Below are 23,920 nucleotides of genomic sequence, written 5' to 3'. Positions count from 1 at the left end.
TGTCCTCACCACGGAGGGAATCTCGTGAAACTTATAAAATTAGGAATATGTGATGAATATTTGATCAGATAGCACACAGTTGAGAACAAAAGCGAGCCTGTGGGCTTTCCTACAAGTCCCTGCCTACTGGAGAGAGGCAGCTGCCTGCCATAACGCGTTACTCATTAAACCAGAGGCACACACACACTCTCACTCTCTCACACACACTCTCATCCTCCTCTGCGTGTGCATGGATACCAGGCTGTTTCATTTATAGCTTCCATCTTTCTTTTAATTCATCGCCAAGGCGTTGGTGAGTATGTGAAGTGAAGTGGGTTTTATCAGAAATCTAACGGTAGTCTAATTGTAGGCTGAGGGGGGAAGGAGGAGGGGGGAGGGCTAACCGTCCAGCTCTCAACAATAGCGAATTCAGGTTAGGGATTTATAGACTTTTTATATAATTAGCAAGTTTGTTAATCCCAACTGTTCGAGAAATTAACATTTAATATCATTTATTACTATTACTTTTGAAATAAACCGTATTGTCTCGTTTTTTTGTCTGCTCTGAGTAAGCACAGCCCTGTGCTAGCTTGTTGCTGGCTAGTTGTGAGAATAATATAAGCTTATAGCTAACAGACTTGCTAAAGAGATAACAAACTAATTCAAGCAATTAAGAGTGCTTTTCTTTTTTTAATTATGACTATTCCTAGCAATTCCTTTAAAAAAAAAAAAAAAAAAAAAAAAAAGGTTTGTCAGAGGTTGGTCATTGAACGTTATTACGGGTCAAGGTACAGTGCATGCATACAAGTTGTTTTTAGCTAGCCTAGCAGATTAGCAGCTTTATTAACACTCAAGAGAAACTTCCTGCAGGCTGTGTTCATGAACGTGTCTTTAATTTTAGGAGAAATTAGTGCACGTTTAGAAATACCACGAGGGAAAACATAATACATCAAGTGCATGGCGATAAGGAAGGAATGCACAGGGTTGGGCTGAGCTCTGGAGGGATTTAAGTCAATACTCTACAGTGTGTTTGTGTACCAGTGTGCTAAGAGTTTCCTTCTTCCTTCTTTTTATTTTATAGACGAACATGCACATTTGAAGTGAGTTTCATGTTCTGAGGCATCGATGTTTCGGTTGCATTAAAGGTAGCAAACCTTGATTGTACAATGCATTTAACTGTAATCAATGCAATTACAAACTGTAATGAGAAATCAAATTGTATTTGTCATGTACAGTACACAATTATACACAGTATGATGTGCAATGCGATGCTTATATCACTTTCTGTCACCTAAAATGGAAAGGTAGAATAGAATAGTGTGGCACAGGGGCGTAGTGGTTAGCATTGTCGCCTCGCACCTCCAGGGTCCGGGTTCGAGTCCCATCTCGGGTCTGTGTGCATGGCATTTGCATGTTCTTCTCACAGTCCGAAGGCATGCAGATTACTTCCCGAAATTCCTGTAGTGTGTACCCTGGGATAGGCTCCAAGCTCCCGCGACTCTGTATTCAGGATAAATCGATATAGACGATGATTAACTGAGAATAGATTTAGCTACAATGAAAATAAAATTTGCAGTAGAGACTACATTAAAACTTTGGAAGGTAAAATTAAAATAAATGAAAAAGGTTTAAATCCATGGGGCAAGGATAGCTTGGTGGTTGGACTTGATCAGGAGGTGCCCAGTTCCAGCCTCTCCACCACCGAGCTGCCACTTTTGGATTCTTGAGCAATGTCCTTCACCCCAAGTGCTCAGATACAATCGGCTGTCAAGCTGTCAACCCAACCCTGCCAAACGACGGATGTATCTCCAGGGAGATGAGGGGTGTTGGTCGCCCAATGTGCCGATCGGCAAAAAAAATAATAAGGAGCACTGTGGCTTAGTGGTTAGCACAGCCGCCTTGCGCCTCAAAGGTCCGAGTTCTATTCTCACCTCAGGTCTGTGGAGAATGGAGTTTGAATGTTCTACCTGTGATTTGTGGGTTTTCTCCCACAGTCTAAAGACATGAAGATTAGGCTAATTGGCATTTCATAGTGTGTGAATGTGAGTGGGATGTAACGTACCAGGGTGTACCGTTCTTCGTGCCCTAAGTCTCCTGTGACCCTGTATAAGCAATTAATCAGTGAGTGAGTAAAAATCCTCCCTAAAAAGTTAGGTTTGAATATACAAAAGTTACAAAATAAAATAGAACCATAAAATATATAATCTACACAGGATTTAGAAAAAATGTAATGGTGATCTGAGAGGTATTAAAATATATACAGTATGTAAAAAATATCATTATTTGCGGTTTACAGTTTAGCACAGGATTACAAAACAACATGCATTGCTCCTGTCTGTTTTTAACTTTTGCAAGATGTAAATTAGTGCTGTTAAATGCTTGATTTTGATTGGCTAGAAATTGTTTATCAGCCTTCTTTAACATCAAAAAATAATCAGCAGCAGTAACAGTAAATATCATTACAAACAGTTAAAAGTATAAATTCTTATTCTTTAACAAATTAGAAGCTGTAACAGTTGTCTCTTGGGTAGAAGTAAAACTGTTATCAGATCTGCTGTTATATAAGGGATGAGACAGGATGGAGCTGTTAATAGGTTACTGCAAAAGAATCCTCTTCACGCATTTACGCAGGCGATAATTATTTTCCTGTAACGTCTATGTCATCTCTTATACTTTATGAACCAATAGTTTCAGGATAAAAGGTTTATATTTTGCCTATATTCATATTAGAGATTAGGTAAATCGGCTCAGTTATTACACAATTCTTTTGCATGGCAATTCATGTATCACTACAGCGACTTATTTTTTCAAAATTACTGTATTTGGGGTGGGAATCACCAGGGACCTCCTAATACAGCCCCTTTTCATGCTCTTTACACTATGTAACTTGAACAAAACTGTGAGATAGAATGACTTTCATTCAGCTTTCCTTTGCAACTAGTCCTCTATCAGACTGTTTCTTTAACAGAATTTTTTTTTACAAATGATGGAAGTATGGATTTATATTGTACGTTAAAATGCACTTTATAAGAATGCTCTCGCTAGACTGACACCCTGATATTAGCATGTCCTAAACACCATCAAACTGTAGCTTGTAACTTCTACCCCTATGTTCTATATCTTTTACTGTAGGCAAAAACAGTGTCCGTTGGGTCAATAGTAAGATACGAGTGAGTAGGGGTGCAGCAGTACTAGGAATAGGGATCACCAGGGACCAGCCGATACAATAGAATTGCAGTACCTGGGTACCGATTCAATTAGGTTTTTTTACATTTTAGTAGTTTAAATGCGAACATCTATAAATTAATTGAAAAAAGGAGTTTTTGGAGTTGGTGTTGAAATACGCTGTCTCACAAAAGAAATATGTAAGAAAACGTGATGCTAACAGAATCGTGTAGTGAATAATATAGTATTTGGTGACCACTGGTGCTTCCTATCCCAATTTCAAATATATTGTTGTTTAGAGAAAAAAAAAGCATCTTCTTTGGTGAACACTCCACAGGTAAAAAGAAAAAATAATCTATGTTGTAATTATAATTTTCCTTTCCTAAGAAGCTGGCTTAACAAACTTGTTAAGAGTCTGCAGTGTTTTGTATTCAAACCTTGTGAGGTTATGCTGTTACATGCCAAGCTTCTTCATCATTATTATTATTATTATTATTATTTTTATTATTGTTGTTGTTGTTTTTATTTATTTATTATTATTTTATTTATTTATCTTATGTAATTACCTTGGAGAGAACTTAACTTGTTTAGCGTTGTTTCACAATATAAATTGTATTAATAGATATGGAATAGAAACAGGCAAAACATATATGTTTTTCATTATTATTAAACAAAAATATTAATAGCATTAAATGAGGTCTGACAGGAATAAAACACTTCAGGACATGCTGGTATAAACATGCTGGAAAATAATGATTTTTAGAGTGGTATTTCATGTTTGATTTACTTTCCTATAGCAGCACGCCTGGTCGTGTTTTATTCCTTCATTCTGCCACACAAGATTTTACAAGAATTTATCTGGACATACACCAGCAGTTTTAAGACAAGTATGCAGAATGGTGTAAACTAGAAAATATGTGCAAGATACACAGTAATCAGCGTGCAAGAACAAAGACGACTGTCTGGAAAAAAAATCTTTCTCTTTCTCTCTCTCTCTCTCTATCTCCCTGCACAGACCCATGGCAAAGTGGCTGAAAGATTACTTGAATTTTGGCAGCAAGAAAGGTCCTCCGCAGCCGCCCAAGCCCGATTACACAGAGAGCGAGATACTTCGCGCCTACCGTGCCCAAAAAGACTTGGACTTTGAAGATCCGTATGAACCCTCGAACCGAGCACATAATGGCTCGGGGACCTCTGACCTCTTTCCTGCATTCGGGACGGTTTTGCCCAATGGCATGGAGGTCAAGATCATCTCTCCTAAGCACAGACTGATAAAAGTGGAATCTCAGGAATTTAACCGCTGCAAGATCCCACTGGGCATCGTCTCATTCGAGGAGCCTCACATACCCGTACGTCCTCATTTTCTTAATCGACTCGTCGCTCACTCTGACCTTGTGTGGCCTATTAGGCAGTTTGAAAGTTTACTTTAATGAAAAATCGCCTGGGCAAAGTATACGTCAGCCTAATGGTAGTGCACTAGAGCTATTAAGGTTGAAGCAGAGTCTTAATGTAGCTTATAAATTACATTTATAATGCACTTAAACAGGCGCTTAGTAACAGATGCGATGTAAAAGCCTACAGCAGTACAGTGGCATCGATTGTGGTAGCTCAGTCTGTGTTGTGTCTGGTCTTTTGGCTTTAAGGTTGAAGATTATTGTTTTAGTAAGAGGCTTTATTATTTTCCACACTGGGCTGCTCGATCCAGGGTGCTATGATGTGGGATTTCTGCTTAAGACGCAATTAATTTTGATCCATTACCCGTAAACCTCCTCATAAAACGATAAGGTCTATCCGGTGGGTCGAAATACTAGCAAAAGTATATACATCCTGAGGTTACATTAAATGAGGGCTTAGATATCAGTTATCCTGGTGTACATTCACTGTTGCATGTGTTTGCCGGAAAGTTTTTATGGTCCTCAAGGAACATTGAGTCACACAACAAACTTCCCCAACAATTAAAAGCTTCTTAAACTAAACAAGAGCTACACGAGTTCCTGCTTTGCACTTCCACAATACAGCCGTGACCGTCTCTGTTCATGTCCTCATTTTTGTTCTCCCTCGGCTCTGAAGACACACAAAGGAAGCTCAGTCTTTGAACCTTTTTTGCTTCATGCTTCGGATAACAAGTACCTAGAAACGTTTTTGCCTATGAAAATGTTTGACTCATGCTGTGCCACCTCTGGTTCAGTAATTGTTTTGGTAGCTAAGCTTAGGGGTTTTCTCAGACAAAATTCTGGATAAGAGTCCTTCTATAAAGCTTGTAGTGACCAGCAGGGCAGGTACTACCGAAGGCATTCTTGATCTGCAGATAGAAACCGAAACAGGAGGTGTAATTTATAGTAAATTGCTTTCCTGTGTTCCTAAAAAAAGTTCCTATGGTGAAAATGTGGCCTCATGCTGGAACAGTTTTTTCTTTTGGGATTGTTTTGTATTTGGCTCCATCCATCTTCTCTATCCCTCAGCTCTAATAAAACTGTCTTCTCAGGGTGATGGCAGGGGGAGGAAACAAGGTGGGTTTTTTTTTTTTTATTCTAGAAATGACATAATTAGTCTTATTTTTTTGCATACAGTTAAATTGACTTTGCAAGTTGCTTTGAGGAACATCCACCCGGAAAAGAAACAAGGAACCTGTTTGATCAGAGATGAAACCGTATGCATGCCAAGCTTTATTATTTCAAATTCTAGAGATGCACAGTAGGCTTGTGAAGCCTAAATCCTAAAGTAGTATTTTGTCTCCGGATTAAATGTGTGACCTGTAGCTGTAATACATTTGCTCACTTTTTTTAAATTATGCAAATATTCTTTATGCCCCAAGAACATTTTCACTCTTGTGCTTGTGAATATGTTTGATCTGAGCATGCAGTTTTCCCCTCGTTAGTCCAAAGGCTCTGTAATTCACGATCATTAGACCAACCAAGTTAGAAGAGTTAGATTTAATATGAGGGGGAGTCAGAAGTTATCCTTATCCTGGCTGTAAAATTTATTTAAATAAATAAAAAAAAAAGACAAATACATCATTTTTTGACAATCTTTTGACTTCTTAATACACTTTGCTCATCTGCCAACAAGCTTTCGTATTCCCTCATTTAAAAAAGTGTTTTAGGCTGAGCTGCGAGCCACAAATGCGCCGCTGTTCTCAATTCTTTATCAGAAGTGAATCTTAATTCTCATAGGGCTGCTTTCAGGGAACCAAACAGGTAAAAGTCTGATGGAGCGAGATCAGGACTGTAGAGAGAATGTTTTAACACATAAAAACAGAGGGTCAACAGTGTGGGCAGAAGTGTCTGAACATGTATTGTCATGCAAGATCACAGCACCATCAGATATCAGTCCTTTGCGTTTAATCTAAAGTTTAGGCTTCAGCTCTTCAATAAGCATCTCACTGTAACGAGCACTGTTGATTGTTGAACCTATTTTTGATAATGTTCCAATACCGGCCCTCGAGAATCCCAGAAAACTGTAAATTTTCCACCTTGTACTTGACTTTTTAACTTTTTCTTTGTCAGCGATTGAGGATGCTTCCCTTCCATACAGACCCGTTCCATTTGGGTCATTCTTGATGGCAACCGACCTTCCTTGAGCTTCTTTATCCATTTATACACATTTCTTCACGATAAAAAAAAAATTCTCCATACAGCTCACAATGCCTTTGATAAATAATGGCACCAGGTTCACCCTCAGACCACAAAAAAAAAAAATGAATCGCTGCACGCTGCTCTTCTTTCATGCAAATCACATGTGGGGCATCCCTTTTTGCTCGCACCGCAGTTACAAATGAACTGATGTAACACGTTCACACCTATACAGTGGGGAAATGGTAGACTTGTACGGAAAGCACTGATAAAAGTAGTTTTAATATAACCAGAGTGCGGATAATTTTTGACCTATATCAGTCATATGAACATTTTACAATTAAACAAGTAATGTCTAAGATCAGCATAGCCAAGACAAAGTGAGTGCTTATGCTGTGTTTTAGAATAAAGTTTATAACTTATCACTCCAACAAAGGAAAACGGAAGAAAACACACCCCAACCATTAACTATGGAATTCTTACTCGAGGGGTCACCATTAAGTGGTCGTCACACCCGAGCTGTACTCCAGCCAGGTCTCAACCCTCTCATGCTTTCTTCTAGAATGCATCCCTCAACCCTTGCCTGTTCTTCAGTCCTTTTCTTACGAATAGCATCTCAACAACATGATGCAATTTAACACTGAGTGAAGTTACATACAACATAGTAGAATCGTAGATTAAAATCTTAAATATCTAATCAGCTGCCACCATTTAATCTGTAATTGAGATCTTAGTAAAGTTTTATGTCAATATTATTGCCAGGTCATACTGCTTAAACCATCATCACCAATAATAAAAAAAAAATCCACTTGGTAGGATTTGCTTTAGATTTCTAAGTAGTTTTAAGAAGGTAAACTATATATCACAAACAGGATCGAGCATGTTTGAGCTCTTACTGTATTCTGAACAAAACCGATGTCATTCCAGGCTTTGGATTTTGAGCTAAAGCGAATGAGCATTGTTACTGACTGTTGTGAAGTCAGCCGTGCACTGAGCCACTCTCTTAGGTTGATTATTCAGATATCAGTAATAAGGAAAGACCTAGTTGTTACAACAGAAGTGGAGCATGATGAGCAACAACAGCAGCCTTTGGCTAAAGCAAGCATGCATTTGAAAAGTGGCTAAAAACTGGCTCTAATCTCTCGTGAGCTGCATGCAACATTGCCCAAATTGGATCAGATTGCTTTGGAGATGAAAAAGGGCTCAGGCACACAAGGAGCTTTTAAAACCCCTAGTAGTCTTAATCAGGCAAAAGTAAACACTGGCACACCACATCATCATTAAGCGCTGACACTAATCAATCTCTTTCATATCTTTTCCTTTGTTCATAAGCTGTACTTAACAGCAGCGCCTTTGCACTCTTATTACTCCTACGTGGCTTTTAAAGCTAGTCCTAAACAGTATAAGCTATAAGGCTAAGAATTTCCTTCTTTCTTTCTTTTTTCCTTCTTTTTACCTTTTGTGTTAATCAACAACCCTGAGGCAGCGCTTAACCCTCACCCACCCCCATAGTCTTCTGTTGTCCCATCAATCTTTTGTTCACAGACAGTGCTTAATCTTTCCCTCTGTCTCTCTCTCTCCCTCACCCCCCCCTAGGTTGTTCCATCCGCTCCAGCAGTTGGAGACACGGATTATTCAGACCCATTCGATGCTCGTCCAGACCCTCGGGTCCATCTTGGCTGGGAGTCTAGTTCTGTAGAAAACAGCAGCAGTTACATGGAACCTTTCGAGGCCCAGAGAGTCATTACAGGTTAGCTGCTTTCACTATTACGAAGCTGCCCGAAGCACAAAAATACATTTAGTGGAAATAGCATTGAAGGGAGGAGAGATTAGGCCGAGCTTTGGGAGGACATGAGTTATAAAAACAGGGTGTATTTCAGTCGGATAGGGGATGCTTTAAGGGCACAAGTTAAATTTCACATTGTCAGTTTGATTCAAGTGAGACAATTTTTTATTATTTTTTTTAAAGGAAATCACTATCTAGTTTAATAAGATATGAAATGATTTTAAATCAATCAATAAAACTTAAAACCATACTGTCGGTCACTTGATATCCACTCATCTTCCCTTCCTATTACGTAAGTCTTTTCCTATATAAATAAGACATTTCATAAAGCCAACAACTAGTTATGTTTCCCTGCAGAGCTGCAGCACGGCTCGGAGCATGGCCGGACTGTCTCCCGGGCGAGCCCACTGCTCTACGACAGTCCGTATGAAGAGCGTGGACACTACAAGACTGCTTTCCTAGATGATGAAAGGGAGAGCCGGCTGCCCCAGGACGACGAGAGGCCTGCAGACGAGTATGACCAGCCCTGGGAGTGGAAGAAGGAAAACATCTCCAAAGCATTAGCTGGTGAGCCTCGTCATAACCTGATGTAGCACTTCTTCAAATACAAACTAAAAATACACATGACACAGCTACAGCTAACAAGTGATAATATCAGGTACAAACTCTTTTAAAGAGAACTGTTTAATATTTAACTTAAGCTTTTCAACCAGAAAGTTTTTCTACTTTTTGATTTCTTTGCAGTGTAAACTTAAGCTTCTTAATGGCTTCTCATCTTACTCAGATTGTTTCTGTACCAGTCTCATAATTTATTAAGAGCCAAAAAAACACGCAGATTCTTCTGCTCGCAGCTGAGAGAGCAGACACGGGCTTTCTATCAGATCAAGAGTATTAAATCGGACTGACAGTACTCCAGGACTGTCAGTCACGGCAGGATCAGAAAGGGACTTGTTCACAGCGGTTGCTCATTTATTTTGGAAATAAATAGAATGAATAGGCTAGCCCTAAAACCCATACGTTGATGCTGTATTTTGGAAGTAAATTAGTCACTTAAAAAATGGGACAAAAAAATTCTAAGCTTATGTACTGGACATGCCCAAATTTGGAAAAATTCTGGAGGGATGTTTTTAAAACCTTGTCGTACATATTGATATGCAACCTTGAACCAGACCCTCTGATCGCTCTTTTTGGTGTCATTGGAGAGGAAGATAAGCATCCAACTCCAGCTAAACAGCGTTTGTTATCTTCTGCGACACTCCTGGCCAGGCGTTCTCTTTTATTCAAGTGGAAGGATTCCCCGTCACCCACTCACGCCCAGTGGCTCAGAGATATTATGTCCTGTTTGTTCCTGGAGAAGATTCACTACTCAATCCGTTATTCAGACTTGAAATTTCAACAGGTGTAGGGGCACTTCCTTCCCTTTTTACATATACATTTATAGTTTGATTCCCTTCTTATTTAATTGTTTGTCTGTTTTTCTTTTCGCTTTTTTTGCATGCAGAACCAAAAAACCTCCAGCTCCATATTCTTTTTTTTTTTTTTTTTTTTTTCGTTTTTCTTCTTTTTTTAAATGCCAGGCGTCTAGCCTTTCTTATGCATGTAAAGCTGGCTTGGGGTCAGGGAGGGTTGGGGTGGGTGCTATAGGGTTTATAAGGGGGTTATACAATTTACAGTATATTGAAACATTACATGTTTACCCTGTTATATCCCTGTTTAAAATCAATAAAAATATTGTTGAAAGAAAAAAAAAATCTAAGCCTGTGTGTGTGTGTGTGTGTGTGTGTGTGTGTAACAGGGAAAGAGAAATTACATACTAAGTACAAGAAGGGTTTTAAAGGTACAAAACCGATGGAATTATACTGATTAAGTCTTAGTCAGAAAAAAACTGGACTTTTGATTGTGCGGAATAAAGACAAATATGATGGGCATTCAAGTCAAACCGGAACTTTTGATTGTGCAGAATAATAGAGCACAGTTATGATAGTAAAAGCTCTGTATTTCTCTATATTATCTCCCGCTACACCAATGTACTTATCCCAGTGTTTCACTAGTGCTTAGATACTATCAAACATTTTCTAAGTACATTAGAGCCATGATCGGAGTGCTACTTGTCTCAGATGCTGGCCTCCCAGGAACATCTTTAATTGCCAAACATGTGGAAATAGCTAGGAGATAGATGAGGACCGTACGGAAAATGTGGCGATAACTCCCAGCCGAGCTCCTGTAATTGTGCAAGTCTTGTTTGTGAATGATTGTGATAGATATTTTTTTGTTGTTGCTGTCTTTGTTTTTTAGTACAGTTTGATGGTGGCGATTGGGAGCGCTCCACACTGCCCCACACGGACCAGCACAGGAGAACTGGAGGGTCCCGAACCAGTCCTCCATCCAGCAAGGTCACCAGTCTACGCAAACCCGGTGACCTCCTGGGGGAAAGGGTGGACCCTGTATTACCTCTGGAACAGCAAGTGTAAGTATGATATAAAACAGTCTTTCTTCTTTTTTTTTCTCTCAGGTTGACTGAATGCTCATCTGAATTAGTCATGTTACATTCCAGAGAATACCAGAGCTGAGCAGGAAGTCAAGGGAAAGGGTACCTTCTTATATGAGGTCACACAAGGAGAAAAGCGAGTTTGTAATTTTATGCCTAAAGAAAACAGCCATGGAATTAATTTTTTTTGTTTGTACATACACATCCAAATATCAAAAATTGAGAGAAAAGTACTTTTTTCTTCTTTTCTTTTTTGGTTGAGGAAACCAGCAGGCCACCTATTTTGTATTCAATGCAGTACCTTTGCAATGCTCTTGTAGGTGGTACCACGGGGCATTGACGCGCTCTGAAGCTGAGAGTCTGCTGACACTGTGTAAAGAGTGCAGCTACCTGGTGAGGAACAGTCAGACAAGCAGAAACGACTACTCTCTCTCCCTCAGGTACTACATAGGTGGTGTTTTTTTCCCTTTATATATTCCTTTGGATAGCACACCTTTTCACCTTGTCTTCTTGTGCTTTAGTAACACTAACTCGGTGCTTGTTTATCTTTTAATATACACATCCGTAAATTTCAACGCAAACCATTATGCCCAATACTGTGTAGGTTTTCTTTGTGCCATCAGGGTGGCTCTGGCCTGACGAGGCATCTCTCTAAATTACCTCTGTAATGTGGTGTCTGGCACCAGGTTTTTAGCAGTGGTTCTTTTGGGTATTTTGGGGTATGAGGCGGGCCTCAATGGATCAACTTGTTTGTCTACCGAATCTCACAGGTGATAAATGGGATCTATTTGAAGGCCAGGTCTTTGCCCGCGGGTTGTGATGCTATGGTGCTACGGGTATCTTGGTGTCTTCCAAGCATTATGTGCATTTATTATTCTTTTCTTCAGAAAGTCAATCTACAATGGTAACAGCGTATGCAGTCTTGGGTACAAGGCAAATCAGGGCGTTTCACATTAGGGCCTGGGATCATTTCCTGAGAACACTTGACCCCAAAGTCTGGTTCATTTTGATCAGTGAGAACACAATAATTGCAGGCTCGGGAACCGTGGCCAAATCAAAAAGTACAGCGTACTCTGGCACGGATCAAAATGGATACAAAAGGCAATCTAACGTATTCTAAGCGTAGAATGTCACGTCATGTAGCATGTCAGTCTCTTCTCCTGACCAAGACAGCCGTAGCTGATGAAGTAAGAAGACACATAAGATGATTGTTCTTGATTGATTAATTTATTTATTTTTAGCCGTAAAAGTTAATTTCCTTGTTTTCTTCTTCTCTTTGTTTAATGGCCGCTCACAAACCAAGTTGGTGCCACGATTTGTTTCGGTGAATGTAAATCTGTGTACCCATGTACGGAGAGAAGTAATAATGTGAATGCTGGCCAGCGGGGGAGTGGGGCAGGGTACACAATCATTCCTGGGTACAATAAAAATCAATCGTGTCTAATGTGAAAACGCCCCAGCGCCTCTCGCGTCCTTTTTGTTTCTCTCTCTCGCAATTTGTTTCTCTACTGATTCACTCACAAAGTTTTAAGCCACTGCTGTTATTGCGTGTTAATCATCACACGTCTGCTAAATCACCAGTTAATCCTGACCAGATGTCCACAAAGAAGTAAGCAGCAAGGACATCTGGACTCTTTTCATCTCGAGCCTTGCTTTGTTTCATATTGTGTACTGTGTCAGAGTGATGTCTTAGCGTGTCTTCAAAGCCGCTTAAGTTCTTCAGATGTTCTATAGACTCCACCAAGGGGAATTCAAATTGTGTCATAAGGTTTTCCGTAGAAGCTGTGAAATTTGTTGGGGCTCAAATTGAGCATAACAGACGAGTGATGCAGGTTGGCTTCGACAGAGGACACAGACTGGCTGCATTGTGACAGATGTCAAAGCCAGGCACTTTACAGTCTTCACACTTAGACTGTGTTATGCTTTGTGGACTCCAGGCTCTGGTGTCAGTTGACGCCTTTGACAGATGACTATTTTGTACTGTTTAAAAAAAATGTAGTTTATTGTCAGTTATTTTTTATATTTTAGTATTTTTTATATATATTTTAATATTTATAACAGACAAGCACAGATTGATCAGCCAATCATTAAACTGGTTGGTTTTCAGACCGCTCAGCCTCAGATATGACAAATTCTGTGCTGCGTGCACGAGTGTCGGAGTGGTGCAACAGAAACACATTTTTATTGCGTTACATTATCAAAAGTCGTGTTTCCAATCAGCCTTATTGTCTAAACTCTGCAGGCGAATTATTTTACAAACCCACTCACTATACACCAGTCTCAAAACACCTCAAGCGCAAATTAGTATTAAAAATCACGTTAGAAGCCGCATGTGCCCGCAACTGATCAACATGTACTCATTGTCAAGTGGAATTTTGACACTTTAGAGGTATACGAGTCGGTAATTGAGGCGTTTCTTTATAATCCTACAGGTAGTGCACGCTAAACCATTCACACACTGGCATTCCGTGTGGTAAGAATGAATTACTTGCTAAGTTCGTTTAGAAATAACCGTTATGCCAGGTGACATAGTAAAGATGCATGTTGCTCAATAGAATGTACCTTTTTTTTTTTTTTTCATTTAATTTAAACTTACATGTTAAACTCTTGTATTTGAAGTTAGTTTGTATGGTTTAAATGCAGTTTTTTAGGTGTGAAAACTACTGCTATAAGAAATGGGCAACACATAATTACTCATTTTCAGTTCAGCTCCGACACTGTTGAATAAAGCTAATAAGATTTTTGAGATATAAAAACTTTTTGTTTTACAACAAATCGAAAAAAAATCATATAGAAACGTGATATTCATATAAAATCATGGTGCGTGGAGAATCACAATATAAATTGAATATCGTATCGGGTGGTGACTGGTGATTTAGAGGTTAAAGAGATACAGATCATGTCAGCAGAGGGCTTAACTAATATATCACTCTCTAACATGACCAGGACTGAAATAAAGAATGGAGAAACTTGCCAACAGCTTGGTGTCTCACATTCCTACCCTCTTTCTCTCTGTCTGTCTTAGCGGAGGCTCCTGACAGTTGTTGTGATGTTGTGTCTAAGGTTAATGTATGATACTGATTGATGTAAATGAGCTGGCGTGTGATGATGATGATGATGATGATTTGTTTGTTCTCTCACGGTTATAAAAATCTAAAGTCTAGTTCTTTTCTTTTCCTCTGATACTAGGAAATGTAATCAAAATATAGGAATTACTACCCATATTAATATAAAGCTCATACTCTGTGTTCACTGCCTTAGTTTATTTCATCTGGCACAGTGTTAAAATATTATTCACTGCCTTGTTGCCATGCAAAAGCCCAATCCTGTCCTTAGAAAACCAAAAGCATCTGTATGACCTCTGGGTAACCCAGTAAAATTAAGTGTAGAAAATTATTAGTGCTGTACATTTTTTTTCCCCCCATTCATCCATTTTTCTGTCTTCTTTCACCCACCCTCCTTTTTCCTCCGTTTGACCTTGCTTTCTTCTCTTCCTCCTCCTCCTCCTCCCCCATCCTCTGCGCTCCCTCTCCCGAAGCTGCCAGCATACCGAGAGAAGAATACTCCTAAAGCTACTCCTCGACAGAGCCAACATTCAGAGGCGAAATGCCTGCTATTTGCTTAAACATTACTCGTCTCTGAGTTTGTTTATATAGAGCCATTAACACTCGTTTCTTCAAAGCGTGTTTTAACATGTTTGTGTTTTCTTGTCAGGGCTTTCTACCCGAATCGATTACTTATAACTGCAGGCACATTCCATTCAAATTATTTTTAGATATGAGGTTATGGGGCGAGGTCTTGTCAGCCATGCATTTGTTCCTCATAGTTTTTTTTTTCCTCTCTCTTCTCTTCCATCCGTCTCTGTCTATGTGTTGTTGTTGTTTTTTTTTCCCCCTTTCTTGTTTAATTATTCACTAGTGGGTGTTGCATTTCTTACTGTCTTTTCAGGAGCTGTCACGGCTTCATGCATATGAAGTTCTCTCAGTCACGCGATGGGAAGTACATCCTCGGCGAGAACAGCCCCCCTTTCGACACAATCCCAGAGGTCATCCACTACTACACCACCCACAAGCTACCCATCAGGGGTGCAGAACACCTCTCTCTCCTCTTCCCGGTGGTGGTCCAGACACTCTGAGAACATGCACAGCTGCACACTGGCCCCTCCACACTCACTCACAGACACACACACACAGGCTTAAACTTATTTTTTTTGTTGTTGTTGCTTAGAACACTCACACACTCACATGTTCGTACTTATATATATACACTCAGGGTCTGATCTTGGTCAGCTTGCAGTAGCGCTTTGTATTTGATGAAATGTGTAGGGTTATGTGTGAATTTTAATAATGGATGACTTTTTTTTTTTTTCTTGCCACGAATCGTTTTTGAATCTGCTCTGAATTATTCTGCAGGTTGGAAATTTAACATTTTAATGAATATTAACGTGAGGGCTGGAATGATGCCGTAGGTTATTTGAATACATTTGACACTACACTCGTTGTCGTGCTTTTAAATGCCCTTTACACTATGTGACTTGCACAAAACTGTGGTATAAGAATGACTTGAATACAGTGCGTTGTTTGCCTTTGCAACTAGTCCTTTATTAGACTGTTTCTTTAATAGAATTTTTACAAAAATGTAAAAATTGGAAGTATGGATTTATACATGCTCTATAAGAAATCCCTTCGCAAGACTTACACACTGATATTAGCATGACCTAAACACTATCGAACTGTAGGTCCTTGTACTTGTACCTTTCTCTGCCTCTGCTGTTGGCAAAATCGCGTCCGGATAGCTAAATAGTAAGATATGAGTGACTAAGGGATGCATCAATACTAGGAACTGACTTGCAGTACGTACGTAACTGAATCGTTCCTTCCACCCCGCCATCTCTGATCAATATTAATACTTGTACTTAAAAGTGTTCTATCGTCATGTGACTCTATGTAAAGTAACCCTGGTGTACAAAACATCCTCCTGCAATACACGGCTCCTGAGGTGAACAGGCCTACAAATTTCCTGCACTTCAATTCAGCGAGCCGTGATATACATATAGTACACAGTGCTGTGCAAAAGTCTTAGGCACCATATTATATGCTGTACCAATTTTGTTATATATGTTTATCATGTCTGCATAATTATGTACAAAATCATTTAGTAGTTCCATATAGAACTTAAAAATGAATTAATAACTAACATTACAGGAGAATAATATGCATGACTGTAAAGAAAGAAGAAGCGAGTGTGACGAAGTTACCAGGAGAACTCATATTCTCCAGCAAGCTCAGTAAAACCTAACAGCTGTTTTCTTATAAAACTGTACAAATCTGTGTCTAAAACTCCTGATTTCAAGCAATGAGTTTTCACTCCAAATATTGACTCTATTTTATTAATCTTTATTGCTCTTTATAGAAGTTTCTTTTATGCAGAAATGTTTTCAGAAGCATATTTTGCTTCTGCCATATTTTTGTATGTGCCCAAGACTTTTGCACAGAACTATAAGTAAAACACCTGTTAGGTTTTACTGAGCTTGCTGGAGAAGATGAGTTCTTCTGGTAACTTTGTCACACTCGCTCTTTTCTATTCCTATGCAAATCCCAGGAGCGTACATTAGGTTTTTTGTTTCCATCTGAAAACTAGTCTGTCATGTACTATATTTTTATTCTTTTTATATTTTTTGGTCTTGTATATATTATTTTTAAGTTCTTTTAAATACTGAATGATTGTGTAAATAATTATGCAGACATGATAAACATGTATAACAAAATTGTTACAGCATATAATCTGGTGCCTAAGACTTTTGCACAGTACTGTACATAACTGGTTTTCACTTGGTCTCTTTCTATGTTAATTCATATATATATAATTTTTTTTTTTTTTAATGAGCACTCTTACTAATGCTGCTCTGTACATTCAGGTCAGCCTCATTCTCTATATTAAAGATAACATTTAAACACCATAGATAAATCTCAACACTAAGAGCTAATTGTTTGGATCAGCAGCCAACATAATGTTCCATGATGGCTAAGTATTAAGTTGGTTACTCGTTTCAGTATCAATATTGGTATCGATTAACTGAAAATACAACAAACATGATTAAAGAGGTATTGATGCATCCCTGTCAAGTATAGAAGACATACAAGACGGTCTCAAAAGTCTTCATACATAGGGGCAATTAACACAAATCAAAGAAATAGATAAAAAAAAATTCAAAAAAGTTTCTCATGAGTGGGAGAGATGACTGTGTTTACAAAGACATGACAGATCATGCAGAGAATGTACAGTATGTAAGTGTACATTTATTATTATTATTATTATTATTATTATTATTATTTTAAGTGTTAATTTCCCCTATGTTGCTTATAGGATAATATATGATTGCCAATATTCCATTTTGGAGTTTTTCGAAGCCACTGTGGTTTCTGACAATAGACTAATAAGACATAGTGTTAAAGGAAACCAGGCAACAGCTGTGGAACGTGTGGAATGTCTTTCCCTCGTGCAGCTGAGCGCCCTAGCACATCACCGCGTGCGCCGGAGGCAGTGACTCAGGCGTGATTTTAGAGGAAGGTGCAAATTGGAAGAGCAATCTTCACCTCTCCAGAGCTGAGAACAGTAGAGTCGCACACTTCCTTTGTATGCCAACAATTTCCATTCTTTGAAGCAGGAGAAAGGAAGCCACCGCTTCCGCAAGGGCGGCACTTGATCAGCTAGAAAAGTCACACTTACACTGATAAACACTGCTGAACACGTGAGCACCAGTAACACTTCCTTTGTTGTGGTTGTATGGTTTACATTTTAGTTGAACTTCTCTGTAAATAGGAGCAATAGAAACAATTTTGAAATCTGAAGGGCATGTGGGTGAATACTGCCTGATGTTATGAGATTCACTTTGAGTAATATTCACTCCTCCTTCATCTGACACCGTTTCCCCATCAGGTGAAACTTAGTTTTGTCATCTGAAGCCTGTGGTTCATGGAGAATATTAGTATGTTTTGTGTTAAAGACAGTTGAGGCTTCAGACTGAGAAAGTAAAAAGCTGACAAGATATCTGTTGTAGAAATTCAATATTTATACCTATTTCCTGATTAAGATTAGTTTCAATTTTTCAATCACAACTCACATAAATCCTCACAGCTGTGGAGCTAAAGGTATAGACTGATGTTTTTAAACCTAATCTCAACCTACTGCATGTGTAGAATGTGTGATATTATTAATATAATAATAATTATTATTATAGCTGAAAGTTTTGAGAGAACAACAGTTTTTTGGGGTTTTCCTGCCTGACCAAAAAAGTCAAAGCAGTCAAATTATTGTGTTGCATCAAGCAAAGAAAACAACTAAGGAGATTTTAACTTGCTGGAACTGAGTTAAAAACCCTTTAAAACTGGAAAGACGGTGCCGAAATGTGATTGGGGGAAAAATCATGAATGGAAATCACTTAAACACTTGAAGTTGCCTAGTAAAAAATAAACAGGAAAAAATATATGATGAGAACTCTCAGAATTGGGACTAAAGCGTTATGATTTGGGGTTGCTTCAGTTGATCAGGTTTAGATTCAGCAACATTATGTAGCAATAAAATTTGTTTTTCTTCCCTAATGGCACGGGGCATATTCCAGGACTCTGGACGGAATTTGGTGAAAGAGTGGTTCTAAGAGCATGATCATTTTTACACAAAGCTAAAGATGACAAAATAAAATCTTGAGTGTATACCTTTTTTGGCCAGGCAGTACAATAGGAGTCTAAGGGCAGATGTTAAACTCAATGTAAATTAAATTCTAAACTACAACCATGACATTTTAACAGTAAAGGTCCTTTAATGCCAAAGCTTTTCTTATGAATTTTTTTCCACCATTTATACAGTAAAATATTCCTGTTTACTTGACACTATCTCAAAAAGCATTGTACTGGACAGAATTGGGTTTGTTGAATTTCTTCCTTAAAAAAGAATGAATGAATATGAACTTGGCATTATTTAAGCAATGCTGCATGAGGATGAGTGTGTTATGACGAACAGCGGCACAGCTGTGAGTCACCGCATTGATGCACACCGTGAAACATCCCCGAAGAGATTCATCAGCTTTTTGCATAAATCGACATCGATTTCCCCCAACAACTGCCCCTAGACAACTGTTAAAAGTAAGATGTGACTAAACTTTTTGTTTTGTTGTATGTCAAAAATGATGGTGCAATTGCTATACACCAGACATGCAATAAAAGAAGATTATGTTGGAAAACACTAAGGATACCTTTAAGCTATTAGACTTATGGCACACACTAGCATTGTCACAAGATCTACTCTGTTGCAGAGTGTAATATTAGAGAACTACACTGTAGTTGTGCTTGATTATGATGACTGACTACTTCTACTGACTTTCTGTAATTTGTTTCTTTTGAATAAAATAAGCTTTTTTAAAAAATATATTATTTTGCCTCACATTTTTGGACCGAATGTAACTCAGAGCTTGGATTTTTAAATATGATTTCTAGCCAGAGTCTCAGTCTGTTCCTCTAAAACGCAATGCATACAGAAAAATGGGTCACGGCTGTGTGGCTCCCATGTGAACCCGACTCTGTGTGTTGCATTGTTAGTGTTCTAAGCGATGGAGAGAAGGGCGTGGATTTACTACACTGAGGAGAGTGCCTGCTTTCCCTCCTTTTTCCTAGACGACCTAAACATTGCTGGAAAATGTTTATACATGTCACTTCCTAGTATTGTCTAAGCGTGATTGTGTCTTGGATTTCGCAATCCAAAGTGCCTTCATGGCTCGAAATGGCAACTGAGAAAATATATTCAAGCTCCTGAAGACATTCAAGATCCTGGAACTAAGTTTTACACAGTTTACGGTTATGGGTTTTCTAGTTTTGTTTGTGTGTGTATGTGTTTTGGCTGCCTGCTGTGGAAGAGCAGGTGTGAAATGTAGAGTGCACTGAAGCTGAAAGAGCAGGAACATTTCATCAGTGACGGGTCACAGAAAACTCCAAAATAGCCACGGAAGCGGCTGTGGTTACCATGGCAACAGTAGCATCGGATTCAGTCCAGTCTCGCATGTTTCATAGGAAAGTCAGAATGAAATTATGCCATGTATTTAAACGAGGTGTTGTATTACATGTGATATTAACTTTAAAGGACCCATAATTTAACGGCCTTTTAATTTTTAAAAGGGAAAATAATTAGATTAATGACCCAAATGCTATGCTTCTGATTTCTGATTTCTTCACACACTTGGGTCAAGTTTAAGAATGCTCAGGTTTCCCAAGAGGATATATACAGTGTTTCAGCTCATATATAGTGTGTTTTAATCAAATAAAATCTAAAGCAGTTATAATAGAAAGCAAAAAAAGCAATCATAAGAAAGATCCAGTTAAAGCAGTAACGGAATACATAAAATCACGCGGATTCAGTTGGTGTTCAGATCAAATATCACAATGAAGAAACATTCGCCTAGAGTCTTTTTTCAGTCTCTAGCTGACTGGTCTCACTGAGCTAGAGCCTTGCTTAGATTTCCAGTTTAGCTTTTCTACTTGCTTGTAAAGAGTGATTATTTGAATAACTATAGCCTTCCTATCTCTCAATATTAAGGGCTAGTCTTGCCATTAGCATCTGAACTCTTAACATTCCACCTTTCTGTTTATGGTATGTGTTTTATTCTCACATTATTCTATGTATATCTCTTAAAGATGGTTGTGTGTGTGAAAAAATCCAGAAGTTTCTGAAATACAAAAACCAGCACATCGTGCACCAACAAGCATGCGAAGGTCAAAGTCACTGAAAGCACATTTTTACCCAATCTGAAAAATATTTTGGATTTATGGCATTCCAGTCTTCGTGAAATATATCCCGAGGTGCAGACAAGTTGTTGTGGCAAGTCGCCTAATACCTGGTTGTACTTTAATGCATGTTATAATTCATTTGTCGCCTATCTTGATAATATACTTAACATCTGCCCCAATAGTTTCACATTTACATTCATGGATTGTTGGATAGACATACAGACATAGTGAAAAGGAACAGCTGTTCATAAGAACTCTCGACGTGCAGTCCGAACAGGTGTCAGTGCAAGTGACTGGGCCAAAATTAGACCACAGACTGAAGAGACCTACAATGCCTTGCAAAAATATTCATATCTCTAAAACTTTTCCACATTTCGTCACGTTAAAAACCACAAAGGTACATTTATTGTATTGGGATTTTATAAAATAGACTAACAAAAAGTGGCACAAAACTGTGAAGTCAAAGGGAAATGATAAAATTGTTTTCCCAATTTTTTACAAATAAAAATCTGAAAAGTGTGGTGTGCCTTTGTATTCAGACCCCTTTACTCTGACTAACATCCTGTGAAACCAATTACCTTCAGAAGTCACCTAATAAGTAAATAGTGTCCACCTATGTGTAATTGGACACAATTAAGTCAAATTAAATACTAATTGACATGACTGTGTATATATAATGTGTTTGATGTGTCTAGGAGAATGAGCTAAGCCTTAGAACATGGGAAAAATAACCAAGAAAGCTAGAGTATTTGGAAAACACTGTTCGTATTTTGAGGTAGATCCACTGTGAGTAAATTGTAACAGATATGTAATTGCAATATGGTATAAGATGCCATTCTTCAGCTGCTCGCAATGAATGAGACTCTTAAGACCTCGTTCAACAGTTTCCTTAAGACCTCTGACCTGGTGGCTTTCGGCGAAGCTTCAAATTTCATCTTGCATTTACTGAAGGTCAGGGCAGTTCCTAAAGGGAAACCCCCATCCACTTTTCCCTGGACACCAATCGTACCCCACCTGCCCCAGTCATAGCTCTCAAATTGCAGACTACAAAAGTGCCACTGTATATGCCTGAACCATGCTAACAATCAAGTTTACCACCGTCAGAGTGTATTATTGTTCATTTAATATCGCCTAAAGTTATGTAAAATGATAGTACTTAATACTTAATTCTGATCATTTACATTATTTGGTAATTATTTAGATCAGGGATAAAAAAAAAAACATAGGCTACATTACAAAAGCCCAAAAACTAGTTCACTGAACAAAGTATAAACTACTAATAACTACTACTAATTATAATAATAATATTAATATGCTTAAAAAAATTACCACTTTATCCAGTCTACAGGGTCACAGGAGCCTGGAGCCTATCGCAGGGCTTCTAGGGCATGAGGTAGGGTACACCCTGGATAGCATGCCAATCCATCGTTTTCATACACACGTTTTCATTCAGGCAATTTGGGAACGTCAATTAGCCTAATCTGCATGTTTTTGGACTATGGGAGAAACCGGAGTACCTGGAGGAAACCCACCAAGCACGAGGATAACATGCAAACTCCATGCACACAGACTCGAAGAAGGAATCAAACTCAGACCCTGAAGGTGCAAGGCAATGGTGCTAACCACTTAAGCAAAAACCTACCTACCTACTGTATGTATTTACAATTTTTTAAGATAAGATTACAACAAGCCAAATATTTGATTATTAAGCTTATTTCTAGTAAACCCATCACTCACTCATCATCTATTCCGCTTTATTCAGGGTTACGGGGGCCTGGAGCCTATTCCAGGAGACTTAGAGCACAAAGCAGGGTACGCCTTGGGATGCCAATCCATCGCAGGCCACACACACACACACAACGAGCAATTTGAGAACGCCAATTAGCCTAATCTATATGTCTTTGGACTGTGAACTTATTTTTAGTGAAATTACAAGGCAAGCGAAAAAGGTCTTGTTCTAGTAACAAATCATCGAACCTGGCCGGGAATCGCACCAGGACCCTGGAGGTGCAAGGCGACAGTAATCTTCAGAATCTTATTTAAGAAATTATAGATAGGTTCGATGAGATTCAGGAATATTTCACTTGGTAAAATTTATAAAATAATAATAATAATAATAATAATAAATGTGATTACATTGAATATCATTAACCAGGGGTTTGTTGGTTTGTCTAATTATTAATCACCACAGCTTTATGATCATTAATTCACCTGAACCTGAAGCTTCACCTCCACGCGTCACTTTGTTACCATAGCAACCCCCGGGACTATCAACTATCAATTATCAGGTAGGTCATATAGAAGCCTCTGCTTTAAAGTCTGTAAGAAAAGAGTGATGACAGAAATTGGGAATTAAATGTTACGTTTCTTTGTTAGACAGCAGCAGAACTCCAGCGGTTTCATTCAAGGTAACGTCACACTGTGTTTAATGAGGCGTTCTCTGTTCCTCCATTTTGTCTCTGCCAGCCCAGGACAAGGCCTGATATACTTTTATGTGTTACTAATGAGCTATTAGTTATTTAAATGAGCTCAATATAAATAGCAGTTAAAATACAGGTCAGGACTTTATTTCATTGTTTTTGTGAAAACCCATTGTGAAAGGAAACCTGAGCACAGCTTAGTGACAGGTTGCGTTTTACTCCCCCCTGCTGGTCATAAGTGGTATCGCATTACTGTTCAACATAGGGCATAATACATAATACAGTTCTCAAGGTGTTTTCTGTCTATGTCACATCTTTTACAAATCTTTATATCATATTCTAAAGAAAAAAGGTTTGTTTTAACATTTTTGTCAAAACTGACTTGAAAATCACTTTAGTGCCATGTCTGGGATTTGTATGCTTCTTTTTTTTTTTTTAGAGTTATATATATTCTATATGGTTATTAGTGTGGCAAAAGTCTTAGGCACATGCAAAGAAATGCTGTAAAGCAGACACGCCTTAAAAAAATTAACCATGTTAAAAGTCAATATTTGATGTCACAGACATTTGCTTAAAAATATTAGTCCCAGGTAGAATTTGTAAAAATGTACAAGGGTTATTGCATGGTAAGTTTCCTGAACATCTTAGCCAATCTGCCACAGTTCTTCTGGAGGGTCAGTAGCTCATTATGTAGTTAATAAGTAGTTCATTATGGTTTCGTATGTTTGTGTTTT

The 23,920-nt window shown here is 38.4% G+C and overlaps 1 protein-coding gene across 2 annotated transcripts; it reads left to right on the top strand.

The window, feature by feature from the left end:
* Positions 1–163: 163 nt before the first annotated feature.
* On the top strand, positions 164–16,693 carry shda (Src homology 2 domain containing transforming protein D, a). 2 transcript variants are annotated; one of them, XM_053486742.1, is made up of 8 exons: positions 170–292; positions 1,061–1,124; positions 4,160–4,493; positions 8,313–8,466; positions 8,860–9,069; positions 10,798–10,969; positions 11,311–11,430; positions 14,939–16,693. In XM_053486742.1, the coding sequence occupies exons 3-8, from the start codon at positions 4,164–4,166 to the stop codon at positions 15,123–15,125; spliced, it is 1,173 nt and encodes a 390-aa protein (XP_053342717.1). In that variant the 5' UTR covers positions 170–292; positions 1,061–1,124; positions 4,160–4,163; the 3' UTR covers positions 15,126–16,693. The 2 variants fall into 2 exon arrangements, with proteins under 2 accessions (XP_053342716.1, XP_053342717.1); XM_053486741.1 differs by lacking the exon at positions 1,061–1,124 and having other exon boundaries at positions 164–292.
* The last annotated feature ends 7,227 nt before the right edge of the window (positions 16,694–23,920 follow it).

Source organism: Clarias gariepinus, chromosome 25 (assembly GCF_024256425.1).
Source record: "Clarias gariepinus isolate MV-2021 ecotype Netherlands chromosome 25, CGAR_prim_01v2, whole genome shotgun sequence".
Lineage (NCBI taxonomy): Eukaryota > Metazoa > Chordata > Actinopteri > Siluriformes > Clariidae > Clarias > Clarias gariepinus.
Note: the sequence above shows the minus strand (reverse complement) of the source record. Positions and strands in the feature narration are given on the sequence as shown.

What these genes read in the sequence shown, in the direction of transcription:
- shda (XM_053486741.1), top strand. Translation starts at nt 4,164, where the DNA reads ATGGCAAAGTGGCTGAAAGATTACTTGAATTTTGGCAGCAAGAAAGGT. An exon ending in TTACCTCTGGAACAGCAAGT is followed by an intron (nt 10,970 to 11,310) that starts GTAAGTATGATA and finishes ATGCTCTTGTAG; the next exon opens with GTGGTACCACGGGGCATTGA. An exon ending in GACTACTCTCTCTCCCTCAG is followed by an intron (nt 11,431 to 14,938) that starts GTACTACATAGG and finishes CTGTCTTTTCAG; the next exon opens with GAGCTGTCACGGCTTCATGC.